At 36.4% G+C, this 13,973-nt stretch overlaps 1 protein-coding gene and 1 pseudogene across 1 annotated transcript in view; both read left to right on the forward strand.

The window, feature by feature from the left end:
• Nucleotides 1-13,973, forward strand: part of METTL15 (methyltransferase like 15) — a 171,504-nt gene that overhangs the window by 68,605 nt on the left and 88,926 nt on the right. The window contains exon 2 of the mRNA XM_008148945.3: nt 6,829-6,965. Within this exon, the coding sequence (XP_008147167.2) occupies nt 6,829-6,965 (137 nt within the window). The remainder of the gene's footprint in view (nt 1-6,828; nt 6,966-13,973) is intronic.
• On the forward strand, nt 5,488-6,101 carry LOC114234244 (intraflagellar transport protein 25 homolog; annotated as a pseudogene).

The raw sequence follows: 13,973 nt of genomic DNA on the forward strand, positions 1-13,973 counted from the left end.
AATAAGCATTCAGTAAGTGTATCCTACATTGTTATTATCATTGCTCACCATTCAGGTTGCCAGTTCAGGCCTTTGTGTCCTCTTACTTGAGTGCTCTACACCAGGTCACCTCTGTGTTTTCACACCCTGCCATCTGTCTAACACTGTGGGCGGTTAAATTATTTTTGTACTTAAGAAAAAAAGTCCTAGAAGCTGTATATTATCCAGCAAATAGGCTGCCAATTACTCATCCTGGCCTTTTAGGACTGCTACAATTGGACTTCACACTATCATTCCAGCATTATTTCCTAGTTTGTCTATCTCACAGGGCTACAATGAGGATTAAAATAGGGAGCATATCACAAGAAATAGCACAATATCTGGCACATAGAAAATTGTTAATTTATCCCTGTTTGTCTTTTCTCCTTTCCACTGTCTTATTTAAATAAATCCTGGATTTCAGTCCAACTGGCTCTCCCTATACAATGACATATCCTTTCCTATTCCTATGCCTTTGCTAAGATTTAAGTCTGCTTTTATTTACTTATTTATTCACCAGCTACTTATTGACTGCATTCTATGTGTCATGTATTTTTTTTGGCAGCAGGGACACATGTTTAGGGCATATTCTAGAGGAGTATTTTAGAAAGAAAGAGCTGTGCATTAAAGATCCTAAGAACTCCAAACTGAAGTGAAAATAGGGGCCATCTCTATTTTGGCTTACTATTTCCAACTCTTAGAGCAATGGACAGAGTATGAGTCTCATAATTATTTGAGAATAATGTTTGAGGAAGATAGAATGTTACACAAAAGGACAGAGGCACAAGGCAGTTTGGCATGTTTGATAATTGCACATACTTCTGTGTGGCTAGAGAAAATGTGGTAAAACTCATGTCTGAGAGTAGTGAGAGATGATGATGGAAAGAGATGCTGTAGCCAGAATATGAAGAATCCATTATGCCTGCAAGTTTGGACTCTGTCATGTAGCTTTGAAAAGCCTGTGAGGGAGTTTAAATAGGATTGTTTCATGCTACAATTTTATTTTAGAAAGGATATACTGTTAGCAGGGTAGCAAGAAGAATTAGAAGTGAGATTACAGGCATGGACATGAGCTGTGAGCCTATTGCAACAGTAAAGCACAGAATGTGGGAACCTGAATTAAAAATGGGATTGGAAAGATTTAAGACCTACTTATATGGTAAAATCAACAGTACTTGGTAACTAGATATGGAGAGTAAAAAGAAAGGATGAGTCCCGAGTTCTGCCCAGCCTGCAAGGCCCAGCTGAATTATAACCTATTTTAATTTATTCACCTCACTACTCGTTAAAATAAATACCTATTTTTTAGTCTTATAAAATGTCATATATGCCTTTCTTATATTGTTGGTTTCTTTTTTACTGGTAGTTATTTATTTATGTGCATGTCTAAATTTCCTCACCAAACTGAGAAAGCCCATAACATAATATCTTTGTTTTACCTCCATATCCTAAGCTATACTGAATGGTCAGTAAATACACAGAGTATTAATTAATGTCATACATTTTATCACCCCCAGGGAAAAAATCTAGGTTAAGTATATAGTTGAGACATTTTTATATTTCAAAATGAAACTAGTAGTTGCATATAGGTGAAGTTTTAAAATTTTCAAAAGTACTTTAATCCTAAAAATCAAAATGAGTGATTGCCAGAAAAGATTCATTGGAAGAAATTTGAAAGTGAAATCAGACCATATTGTTTCCAAATTCAGATGAGAACTTACTATTAAAAATCTCACACAGATTGGAAATGACTAATCAACATTAGGAAAATGAAATTTGAAGATCTGCCCTCATACTATTCATGGCTAAAAATGTTTTTGTGTCCAATTGTAGCAGTGTTATTCCAGTGTAAAAGTTTCAGTGATTAGAACTGTTGGGTTGGAAAAAATATCATCTAATTATCTAGTCTGTGCAAGATGATCTTGGGCAAATCTCTTGATTTCTGTCAGTCTCTGCTTTCAGTAGCATACTTAGTTAAGTCTTAAAGTCTGTCACATAGGAGAGGTATGAAAGTGTGGTACTAGGTATACTGTAGAAAGGCAGCAATGTACAATAATAGAATTAAACTAGGATTTTTTGTATGAGTTGATCATTTCATAAGGTATATAAATGTCTAATCAGTATGTTGTACACCTGAAACTCATATAATATATGTCAACTATAATTGAAAAATATTTTAAAAATAATGCAAAGTTCCCATATCTATCTTCATACTAAGAAAAAATACTTTTCAAAGAATAATTTTTTTATTTCAGTGCAATTATATAATTTCAGTGGGGGAGTATTATGAGATGAAGTAGGAAGTGCACAGGAGCTAGGTTTTAGTATTAGCTTTGCCCTCAACTAGCTATCAGCTACCCTCCTCAGGCCTTGGTCTCCTCATAAGTAAGATGAGGGGGTGGAATAAATAGTCTGTTATATCTTTTTGAGCTCTGAAATTCTGTCTGTACCTTGTCCATATCAGATCCACAACTATAGCTCAACTATGCAAGTGTGACTCATCCTGGTAGAACCCAGTCGTTTCTTTGGTATTTAGAAGACCATTGGGGATAAAATGTCATTTAATTGTATTTGCTTAAAAGAGCTAACCTAAAATAATAAATGTGCATTTTCCTATTTCAAATGTAAAGGAGAGCTGATCAGCAAATAAAAATGTGATACTATAGAGTTAGTTATATGACACTATTAATTACAGATCACTATTAGTGAGTGTTCTGGAAAAGTTCTGTTCATTAATCAATTTGTAATATTAGGACTACATTGATATTAAATGACTCAAAAGTTGGACATATTGCAATTGTTTTACATGGTTCTATGGTAATAAGTCTTATATCTTGAAGAACATTTCTGAATTCATAAGCACAAATGAGTGTTGCTATCTTTATCATAATTACTATGGAGGCTGATTGTTTATTTCATATATCATCACTAAATATATACTAAGCACCTACTATAGTACACTGAATCTACTGTATTTAATTGGTGGCAAAGTTAGAGAATTATAGTTATGAGTCCACTCTTTTAAATGCTAGTTTATTTTTTAAAAAATCATCTTCATTTTGATTCTGAGCCTCAACTACCTGTGCTGAGAAGCCATCAGTTTCAATTATCTCCTCCCTCCCCCTCCACACACATGCCATCCAGAACTATGCAGAAGCCCTGTATCTTGTCACTAGCCAATTACCACACTTAGTTTTCTCTGAGATGCCTTTTGTTCTAACCTTTGCAGATCCTATGGGATCAAAAAGGGTCATGGAAATCTCTGGTAGTACTGGGTCCATTCTCACTCAGTTCATTATCCAGCCAGCTGCTTAAACAGGGGTACATTTTATCCCCATTTCTTAGATGAAGCAATTGAAACTCAGAGAGTTAAAATGATTTGATCAGGGTCATACAGGCGATAAGTGAAATTACCAGAGTAAACTGTTGGTATCAAATATGGGTTTGGCTTTTTAGATAAATTATATCAGGTAATTTCAAATAAGGAGTTTCATATATGTTTGGCACATAAGATATACATCTGAACATATGTATAGATAAGACACAGAGAAGATTATTTTGAAACATTCAGATTTATTTGTTTTCATAGATTTATTATGAAAAAAATGTGTCCAGTCTTCTTATTTTATTATCAACTTGTACAAATTTTTTTTAAAAGTGGTCTTACGTCAAGTTAATGACCAAAAGAAGAGAAAACAAATTGGCTCCCTTTTCAATTGTAGTGCTGAGTGATTCACTATTATATTTGATGAGCAATGTATATTACAATTTTAAAAATGAAAATTGATGGCTCCAGTCACCTGTTAACCCAAGGCATATGATGGGGTTCACTTGTAGTTTCATAAATCCCCATTTGTCTCCCACTTTTTGTTTTGTGTTACACTTGACTGGAAATAATAGATTTTTTTTTTTTCCTACAGAAACATCCTTGATTGTTAGTACATCTCCAAGGGCATAATCATGATATATTAAAAAATAATCATGTAAATTATAATCATCTCACTCACATTTTCCAGAATATTCTTAATGATGAGGATTTTTCCTTTTAAATATTGATTGGGACTTTTCCTGGCTTGAGATAAAGTAATCATATGCAAATTATTTTATTTGATATACTCTTAGTTTAAATCCAGACTTAAAGCAAGACTTGATATTGGGCCATAGCAAGAAAATAGTTTACAGTTTTGCCTGGGAAGTTAATTTATTTAATTTATGCTAACCCCCTACCAAATTTACAAGTGGGATTAAAGTATGGTGGGAGACTTTTATCTACTTGTAGATGCATAAAGCAAGTATGCAGAGTGGGAAGGGAAATTATTTGATTTTGATATTTAAATGTGTAATCCTAACAACCATATAAATAATAAGACTTAGGATTGGTTTAAAGTTACTTTTTAAGATGATGAAAAATGGGTGTCACCATGCCTTTTATACTCACAGTAATAGAAGTGCAAGGTTGTTACATTAATACATTTATGTTAAAAGGCAGTGCTTGTACATTTTTACCACATGAACATCACTTCTATTTTACATCCGTCCTCTTCTCAATTTTGATCAGAAGATTTCCTCCACATTATTCTTCAAATCGAAGTCTAACTTTTCTGAGGATTTGATCAGAGGCTGGGACTCAGCATGGTAGCGAGTATCGAAAAATCAAAGCATAATTGTTCTTTGTTTCTGACAAAGAAATAAGTTACTGCATTTAAGGCAGGGAAATATTCAAATCTATTACAAGAATTTCTCTTCTTGGACTTTAAAAAAGTTCTATGTTTTAAATATTTTTAATGGTCTGGTTGATAGTGTCTGTATTTGTCATAGTATTCAATATTATTATTGATGTAATTGTTTTTATTTTCACAGTATCAGTGAAGCTTATAGAAAAGGCCCATTAATCTGAGAGCATAACTTTGAGGGGATGTGCTGACGGTGTCTTTACTTCCAAATCAGCCATAACCAACTAACTTGTTTATTCATATGTTTCTTGTGGTCCAGGTCTGGTTTTTGCTTACCTCTGACCCATTTTCTTTACTTTTTTTTAAACAATATATTTTTATTGATTTCAGAGAGGAAGGGAGAGAGAGATAGAAACATCAATGATGAGAGAGACTCATTGATCAGCTGCCTCCTGCATGCCCTGCACTGGGGATCAAGCCTGCACCCCGGACATGTGCCCTGACCGGGAATCGAACCATGAACTCCTTGTTCATGGGTCGATGCTCAACCACTGAGCTGCGCTGGCCGGGCTGACCCATATTCTTTATGGCCTGGCCAAGTAAAATAGCCAGGGAGTAGATTCAGATCCAATTAACTTTATTTTGTAACTAGAATGATCCTAGCATTTAAAGATCTGCACTCCATACATTATGTCCTGTTGTCCTGAGAAAATTATTACTGGCATGTCTTTCAGTCTCATAAGAATGTTGGTTTAGAAGAGAAATTGTGGGGGAATTCCATGGAGTCCCAGGCCGATACAGCTTTTCCAGTCACTTTGCATCTATATATTAGTTTTTGCCCTGTCACCACCAGATCAAGGAGGAGGGTTAAACAGTTTAAGATGAGAAAAGTTGATCTCTGTTTGAGCTCTGAAGGGACTGAAGTGATTTTAGCTACATCGAGTGATGAAAAACATCCCGCTGAAAATATAATTGATGGGAATCCAGAAACATTTTGGACCACCACAGGAATGTTTCCCCAGGAGTTCATTGTTTGTTTTCACAAACGTGTAAGAATTGAAAGGCTTGTAATCCAAAGTTACTTTGTATGAACCTTGCGAATTGAAAAGCGCACATCTAAGGAGCCAGACAGTTTTGAGCAGTGGATTGAAAGAGATCTAGTACACACAGAGGGGCAGCTTCAAAATGAAGAAATTATGGCACATGATGGCCATGCCACTTACTTGAGATTCATTATTACATCAGCCTTTGATCATTTTACATCTGTGTATAGCATTTCTGCAGAGGGAATGGCAGTCTCAAATCTTTCTTAATAATTATAACAAAATGCTTTTGTATGTTTTTTAACCATGTATTTATTTTAAAATAAAGTTGCCACTGATGTACTTTATTAAAGGGATTTGCATCAAATAAAAAAAAAAAGAGAGAGAAATTGTGTGTCACCTTACAAATTAGTTAGATATTGCTGATATCTTTTGTCTAGACCCTTTTCTTTCTAATTCCTGGGGCAATCTAAAGGCACTGGAATTTTAAATGACTTACCCAAAGATACACAGCTGCTTAGTGGCAAAGCTAGAATTTACCCCAAGCATTTTGACTTAAGCTTTGGGCTTTTTTCCAAATCATATTTGTTAATTTGTCAATTTTACAGGTTAGATTTTTAAATATTTGTCCTATAACCATACTCTTACTGTATTCTTGAATATCTTTATGTTTAATATAAGACATTTAGAGAAATTAAGAAAAAGTGAACCACACTAATTGTAGGGAATCTCCAAATGATGAGAAAGTGTTGGAAATATCATTACCGGCCAGGTGTTGGAAAGCATTAAGCTGGCAGCACACAGCACTGGACAGTTTGACCTTATGGAGTGAAATGTAAATTTGTCATGAATCGGCCAGCCTGTGCCAGAGATTATCATTTTACTGATCCTCTGACCAGTTCTTTTGGACTGATCACTCACGTTTGATCCAGATCTCTTGTATAAGAAATTGAACTCTGGGAAAAAAATTATAATTGTTTTTGTATTTGCTATCAGCTCTGAAAATCGTTATATGCTGCTAGAAATTAAGGTAGCTAACAAGAATAAATTTTATTCAAGCTAAGTGGTAAATTTTCTTTTTCTGTGTTGGTTAGATTTTTCTAGATATGACATTTGGTTCAGGAGGACACACAAGAGCCATTCTGCAGAAAGAGCCAGATATTACTCTGTATGCTTTAGACAGAGACCCGACAGCTTATGCAATAGCTGAACAACTTTCAGAATTGTATCCGTAAGTATTACTCTTGTATGATTATTTAATTTGAGAGCTGAGGTTTACAGAGCTTGGTTTACCACCTTGGAATTTCTTCTCCCTTGAATGATGTTATACTTCAATCCACTAAGTCAAGGATGGGGAACATCAGGCCCACAAGCCTTATCATTTAGTCTGGCCCTGCCAAGGCATTAGGGCAGTGATGGCGAACCTATGACACGCGTGTCAGCACTGACACACGTAGCCATTTCTGATGACACGCGGCCGCTGAGGCGGCCGCATGCCAAGGATGAAACATTTGCTGCTCCTGAGGATGAAACATTTGCGAAATAATGTTTTTTCCTCAAAGTGACACACTACCCGAGTTATGCTCAGTTTTTTGGCGAAGTTTGACACACCAAGCTCAAAAGGTTGCCCATCACTGCATTAGGGGCAAGTTAATTAAATGTTTGACCAAATATAGAAGGCTAATTTTTAAGTTGACAATGTTGTATGGCCAAAGAAGGATGTTATAAATATCCAAATGGCCCTTGGATAAAAAGGTTCCTCACCCCTGCAGTATTTCCTGTCCTTTATTCCCCCAAAGAATTCAGGTAAATTATGTTTCTAGTAAACTTAAAATAATGATATTATGCATTTATTATATCTGAATTAATAAGAATAAATACAACAATGACTTTTGGATAAAATTTGATTATATGCTGAAATTCATCCATGAGTAATATTTTGACAAATAACCCATAGTTTAAAAAATAATTTTATGAGTTACAATTTCTAAGAATTTAGTGGCGTAAATAAGCATGTGATAATTCTGCAAAATTCATAAGGTTACATACATTAATATAATGCAGTTATTTTTTCTGAATGAAATTTGAAATTCACAGGTAAATTTAGAGTTTTCTGTTACTCTGTCAGAATTAGTGAGTTTTCACTATAGAAATTTTAAAAAATATAAAATATTGTTCATGAGTGGTGAAACCATTTTCCTTTAGACCAAAATTTAGAATTAGTGTTATGTACATATGCTATATTGTTTAAAGGCCACCAGCCTGAAAAACAAAACTATCTTGGAGTTAAAATGACTATCTCCAAATACTATCTAAAGGGCTATTATCAGGAATGGGGAATTGTTCCCGTGTCTCATGCTCTAGAGATTGGAGTAAAGAGACATGGAATCATCAAACAGACTATGAAACCTCAGAGGGAAGGCAGGGGAGGGTGGGTGGGAAGAGATCAACCAATGAACTTATATGCATAACCCATGGATACAGATAATAGGGTGGTGAAGGCCTGGGGTGGGAGGGTATGGTGGCTGGAAGAGGTCAATGGAGGGAAAAGGGGGACATATGTAATATTTTCAACAATAAAGATTAATAGAAATGAAGGAAGGAAGGAAGGAAGGAAGGAAGGAAGGAAGGAAGGAAGGAAGGAAGGAAGGAAGGAAGGAAGGGAAAGATAAAGAAGAAAATTAATGAGGATATCAAAGGTAAGTTTTGACCTGATGTAAACTAGAGTTTTTAGGAGTTGTAGCTCTTAAAAATGAACAGGTCTTTGGTGAAAGAGCATTAAGTATGAGCATGGAAAAGCTTAATCACAGACTAAGGGTAAAAATTGGCTTACTATTTTAGAATAATCTTTTTCAACCTCTTTCAGGTCTCAAACACTTTGCAAATCTATTAGTGTGATTTATTCTCCCAATTAGCATGTAAAATATGTACATTTTTTGTTTGTAAGATCACATCTGGTTATTTTAATCTCAGGTTATTTTCTTCTAAGAAACAGATGAGAAGTGGTTTAATGGCATGGTACTTTTTTTTTTTTTAATCTTTCACTGTCATTCTTCAGTGTAACTTAGATGCACCTTCTTTTTTTAAAAAAAAATATTTTATTGATTTTTTACAGAGAGGAAGGGGAAGGGATAGAGAGTTAGAAACATCGATGAGACAGAAACATCGATCAGCTGCCTCCTGCACAGCCCCTACTGGGGATGTGTCCACAACCAACGTACATGCCCTTGACCGGAATCGAACCTGGGACCCTTCAGTCCACAGGCCGACGCTCTATCCACTGAGCCAAACTGGTTAGGGAAGGTGCACCTTCTTTAAGACTATCTTGTAGTAGCGCATTCATGTTTGTGAAGTATCTTAGGAGTCCACTTGATTGTGACATTAACATTTGTAGAATGAGTGTAGCTCTCCATTGTATTTCACTATCATAGATAAATAGAATTTTCTTATATCTTATTGTTTCTAAAGGCAATGATTTCTAGTCCAGTTGATCCAAGTAAGTTACTGATATAAAGTATAGCATAGGGGGTATATAGTCAAATCCTATATAATAAAAGCCTAATATGTTAAGTGTCTGACTGTTCGACTGTTCGACCAGTTGCTATGACACGCACTGACCATTAGGGGGCAGATGCTCTGACCGGTAGGTTAGTTTTGCTGCTGGGGTCCAGCCGATCGGAACTGGGCTAGATGGACCGGACACGTAAAATAATGATATTATCCATTTATTATTTCTGAATTAATAAATGAGTGTAGCTCTCCATTGTATTTCACTATCATAGATAAATAGAATTTTTATTTATCCCACAGTCCCTACCCGGCCCTAATCATGCACTGGTGGGATTCCTCGGCCTGGCCTGCACCCTCTCGCAATCTGGGACCTCTCGGGGGATATTGGAGAGCCGGTTTTGGCCCGATCCCTGTAGGCCAGGCCAAAGGACCTCACTGGTGCATGAATTGGTGCACCGGGCTTCTAGTATTGTTATAACTATATGTTGTGTCAGATGGGTACTTGAATTACTGGTGGGATCACTTTGTAAATTATATAATTTTCTAACCACTTATTGTACACCTGAAACTAATATAAGATAATATTAAAAGTCAGTTGTAAATGAAAAAAGTAAAAAAATAATGTTCAGATAGAGTCAAAATAAATTAAAAAATGAAAATAAAAGCCCCAAAGAAAATTGATGAGGTTATATACACAATCTGAGAGTAAGAAACTTTAAATCAATATTAGAAATTAAAAATATGTGAAAATAAATAAAATATCTAACTACATAACATTTTAAAAAATATATGGCAAAAGTAATATTGCAAAATATCAATCAGTTACTAGTAATTAGGAAAAGAAATATTTGTCATTTAGGCAAGCATGTCAAACTTGCGGCCCACAACGAATATTTTTTGCGGTCCAGCCAATATAATGGTATGTAAGAAACGTTTTAATAAAAATTTCGTAACTTAACTTTTACAATATCCTGTTATACATAATTATTAAGAACGAACTACAACGTTTGCTAATACTGATTACTATAATCATGTTGCATTCATTTCCCTTACCCGCCTTATGCACAGGCGCACCATTTCTCTCACTAATACTAGCAGCGAATATTTTAGCAGCCGTTTGCCAAATCATTAATCTTGGACTGACTTGTTTGGTGTGTGCAACAGGAAGTATGTCGCTTTCGGAGATAAAGGAAAATAGGTTTATTTGTGTTACGCTTATTGATTTGTGCAGTTATTCAGTGTCTGGTAAGTTAATGTTCAAGAAAAAATATTAATTTTTATTAAAATGTTCTATTATTTTATGTTAATGATTACTCATTTATTTTAGCCCTTTGTATTCAGCATGTCCCTATCGAAATAAACCTACGTTTCTATGAAAATTGAAGCTTTTGTTTTTTTGCGGCCCACATAAACTTAAATCTTGTTTATTTGGCCCATGTTAGCCTTTGAGTTTGACATGCTTGATTTAGGGGATAGATAATGTAGGGGCGGAAAAATATAGTTTTCCTATACTCTGCAACAAAAGACAGATTAAGACGAGAATAGCATTTTAAGTTATTTAATGAGTTTCACCTGACAGGAGAGACTTCATAAGGAAATGAAGACTGCAAGACATGTTTTAACTTCAGCATTTATAGTATTAGGTTTGATGAAGAGTGGGAAGTTATAGAAACTTATGCAGGACAAAAGGTACGTGCTAAGTATGTAGTACACTAAGGGAAATAAAGCAAGCCACATTAATTCAGATTTCTTTCCATCCCTTCATCTTCAGAGATAAGGAGGCTTCTTTTCTCTGAGTATAGGGAGGGCGTCTCTCATATGGTGGTTGACCTAGTTCAGGGAAAGGTATAAAATTCTTCCTGTATGTGCTGTTTCTCAAATTCCTTCAGTTTAATATATTCAATGTGCCAAGATGCCATATTTTGATGTAGTGTGTCCTGACCCCCATCAATATTATTATATAAGAATTCTTTCAAAATTGATAAGACAACAAAATTCAATTTGAGAAATGGACAAAAAATATAGAAGGGTCATTCACAGAAGATATGGTATAAAAGGATTCTCCACATCAGTAGCAATGATGAGGGAAATGAAATAAAAAATAATGGTATATATAAATACACTTCTCAGACTGGAAGGACATATATTTTGAAAATGAGGATATGGGGAAAATGATAAGCATCCATTTTTCGTAGACATCTTTTAAAATAAAAATAAAATACATAACCTGCTTAGAATCTATTCCATATAAGTAAAAGAATCAATATCTAAGAAAAAAATCCTTAAACTTATTACAGACTCTGTATATGCATTGCTTGTATATATGATCATGGAGAAGTTGAGAAAGAAAGAATTAGTGGTGGGAGTGTGGAGGAGAAAGCAATGGTTATAAAACAAACCTAGATAGGGTATGATCACATATTCGATATATGTGTGAAATAGAAAATTCCAAGCAATGCTACATATTATTTTTGAATACCTACATATGTAGTTATGGTATAAAAATATGTATGAAAAATATACATGAGAAAGAAAAACACAAATTTAGCCAAGGGATAATTTCTAGGGATAATGGATGGTTGGTTGGTTGGTTGGTTGGTTGGTTGGAAGGATGGGCAGATTGGATAGATTGAATACCTTCTTAAAAATCCATATGTAATTACAACCTGTAGTAAAATGCAAAATGAAGAAAATATTTTGTCATTTCAATGTGAACATCTTTTGAGGAAATATAATAATTTCTTTACTTCATTTATTTATTTTGCTGTTGTCAAAGAAGAACTTATTCTTCTCCAGAAAAATCTTATGTTCTTTACTCTGTCAAAACTTAAGTCAAAAATAGAAACTAACATTTTCACAGAAAACTAAGCAGTTCATAGGAAGGCTGAATTTTAGGCTAACCCATTTTAGCTCTTTCAGAAAAGATGACATGTCAGATCACCTGTTGTTTAAAAATGGAAACTTTTCCCCATTGCCTCTGAAGAATGTACAAGAGGAAACACGTTTAAATTGGAGCAGTGGGGTGTTGGCTGACTTTTACCACTGTGGAAAATGGATGTTAGAAGACAATTTTTTAAAAACAATGTTTCTCCTAAATTGAGAAATAATATATGCTTAGTGAATTTAGAGAATATAGCCACGTATGAATAAAAAAAGTCATAATTCCATCATTTGACTATAATTTTAAGCAGATTATAAAAATGTAATAAGCCATTATTTTCAGTAGTTTATAAAGTAGATGTATTCATTGGGGTAAATTTGTAATATCTAGAAAAATATTGAACTCATAATTTCACCAACTTCATCAGTAGTAATGATTTTATGTATTTAATTCTATCTTTTTAATTGTTAATATTTCATTATACTGTCTACTAGAGGCCTGGTGCATGAATTCATGCATGGGTGGGGTCCCTCGGCCTGGTTGGTGATCGGAACCAATCGGGGCCAGCCAGGGGTAGAGACCGCAGGATGTTGGCAGGCCATGGGAGGTTGGCTGTGGGAGCACACTGACCACCTGGCCATTCAGGGGGGAGGGACCGTGGGAGGTTGGCTGGTCATGGGAGGTTGGCTGTGGGAGCGCACTGACCACCAGGGGCAGCTCCTGCATTGAGATTCTGCCCCCTGGTGGTCAATGTGTGTCATAGCTACGAGCCGGTCATACGGTCATAACGATTGCTTAGGCTTTTATACACACACACACACACACACACACACACACACACACACACACTAGTGGCCCAGGGCATGAAATTCATGCATGGGGGGTGGGTTCCCTCAGCCCAGCCTGCACCCTCTCCAATCGGACATCCCTCACGCAACCCTCTCCAATCGGACATCCCTCACGCAATCTGGGACCACTGGCTCCTAACTGCTCACCTGCCTGCCTGCCTGATTGCCTCTAACTGCTCTCCTCTGCCAGCCTGATCACCCCTAACTGCCCTTCCCTACTGGCCTGATCTCACCCCCAACTGCCCTCCCTTGCCGGCCTGATCTTACCCCCAACTGCCCTCCCCTGCTGGCCTGATCTCGCTCTCAACTGCCCTCCCCTCCCTTCCTGATCTTGCCCCCAACTGCCTCCTCGGCCAGCCTGATCGCCCCTAACTGCCTCTGCTTTGGCCACCACCACCATGGCTTTGTCTGAAGGAAGTCGGACGTCCAGAAGATGGCCGGGCAACTGGGTCTAATTAGCATATTACCCTTTTATTAGTATAGATAGATTATATAGGATAGGATTGCTTAAATGGGTGGGGGGGGGAGCGTTTTTCAGTAGGAGGAGGAGATGCTCTTGGCAGACAAAAATACATAATCTCTATATCTGGACTGATAGCCAGCCATATGCAGTATACTGCCAAACTGGTCATTAAAAAAAGGAACTGCTTTCTTACACCTTATAACAAACAGCTGTTGCCCTTAAAACCCCTCCTCAGCTCCCACCTTAGGCTCTGCCTTCGCAGTTCACCCAGATTTGGTTCTGATTGGTTGGTTTCTATGCCAGTCAGCATCAAAAGCTCCGCCTCCTAGTCATCCATTGGCTTCTCGCCATTCACCCATGTTTAGTTCTGATTGGTTAGTTTCTATGCCAATCAGTGTCTCAAAGCCTATCTCTGGACCTGATCAGAGAGGAGGGGCTGATCAGCAGCCCCCAAGGCTGCTGGGAGGCCTGGAGAGAAAGAGAGGCAAGGGCTGATCACCAGCTGCAACAGAGGCTGTGGATCAGACCCTGCTTCTC

The sequence above is a fragment of the Eptesicus fuscus genome, chromosome 13 (assembly GCF_027574615.1).
Source record: "Eptesicus fuscus isolate TK198812 chromosome 13, DD_ASM_mEF_20220401, whole genome shotgun sequence".
NCBI classification, from domain to species: domain Eukaryota; kingdom Metazoa; phylum Chordata; class Mammalia; order Chiroptera; family Vespertilionidae; genus Eptesicus; species Eptesicus fuscus.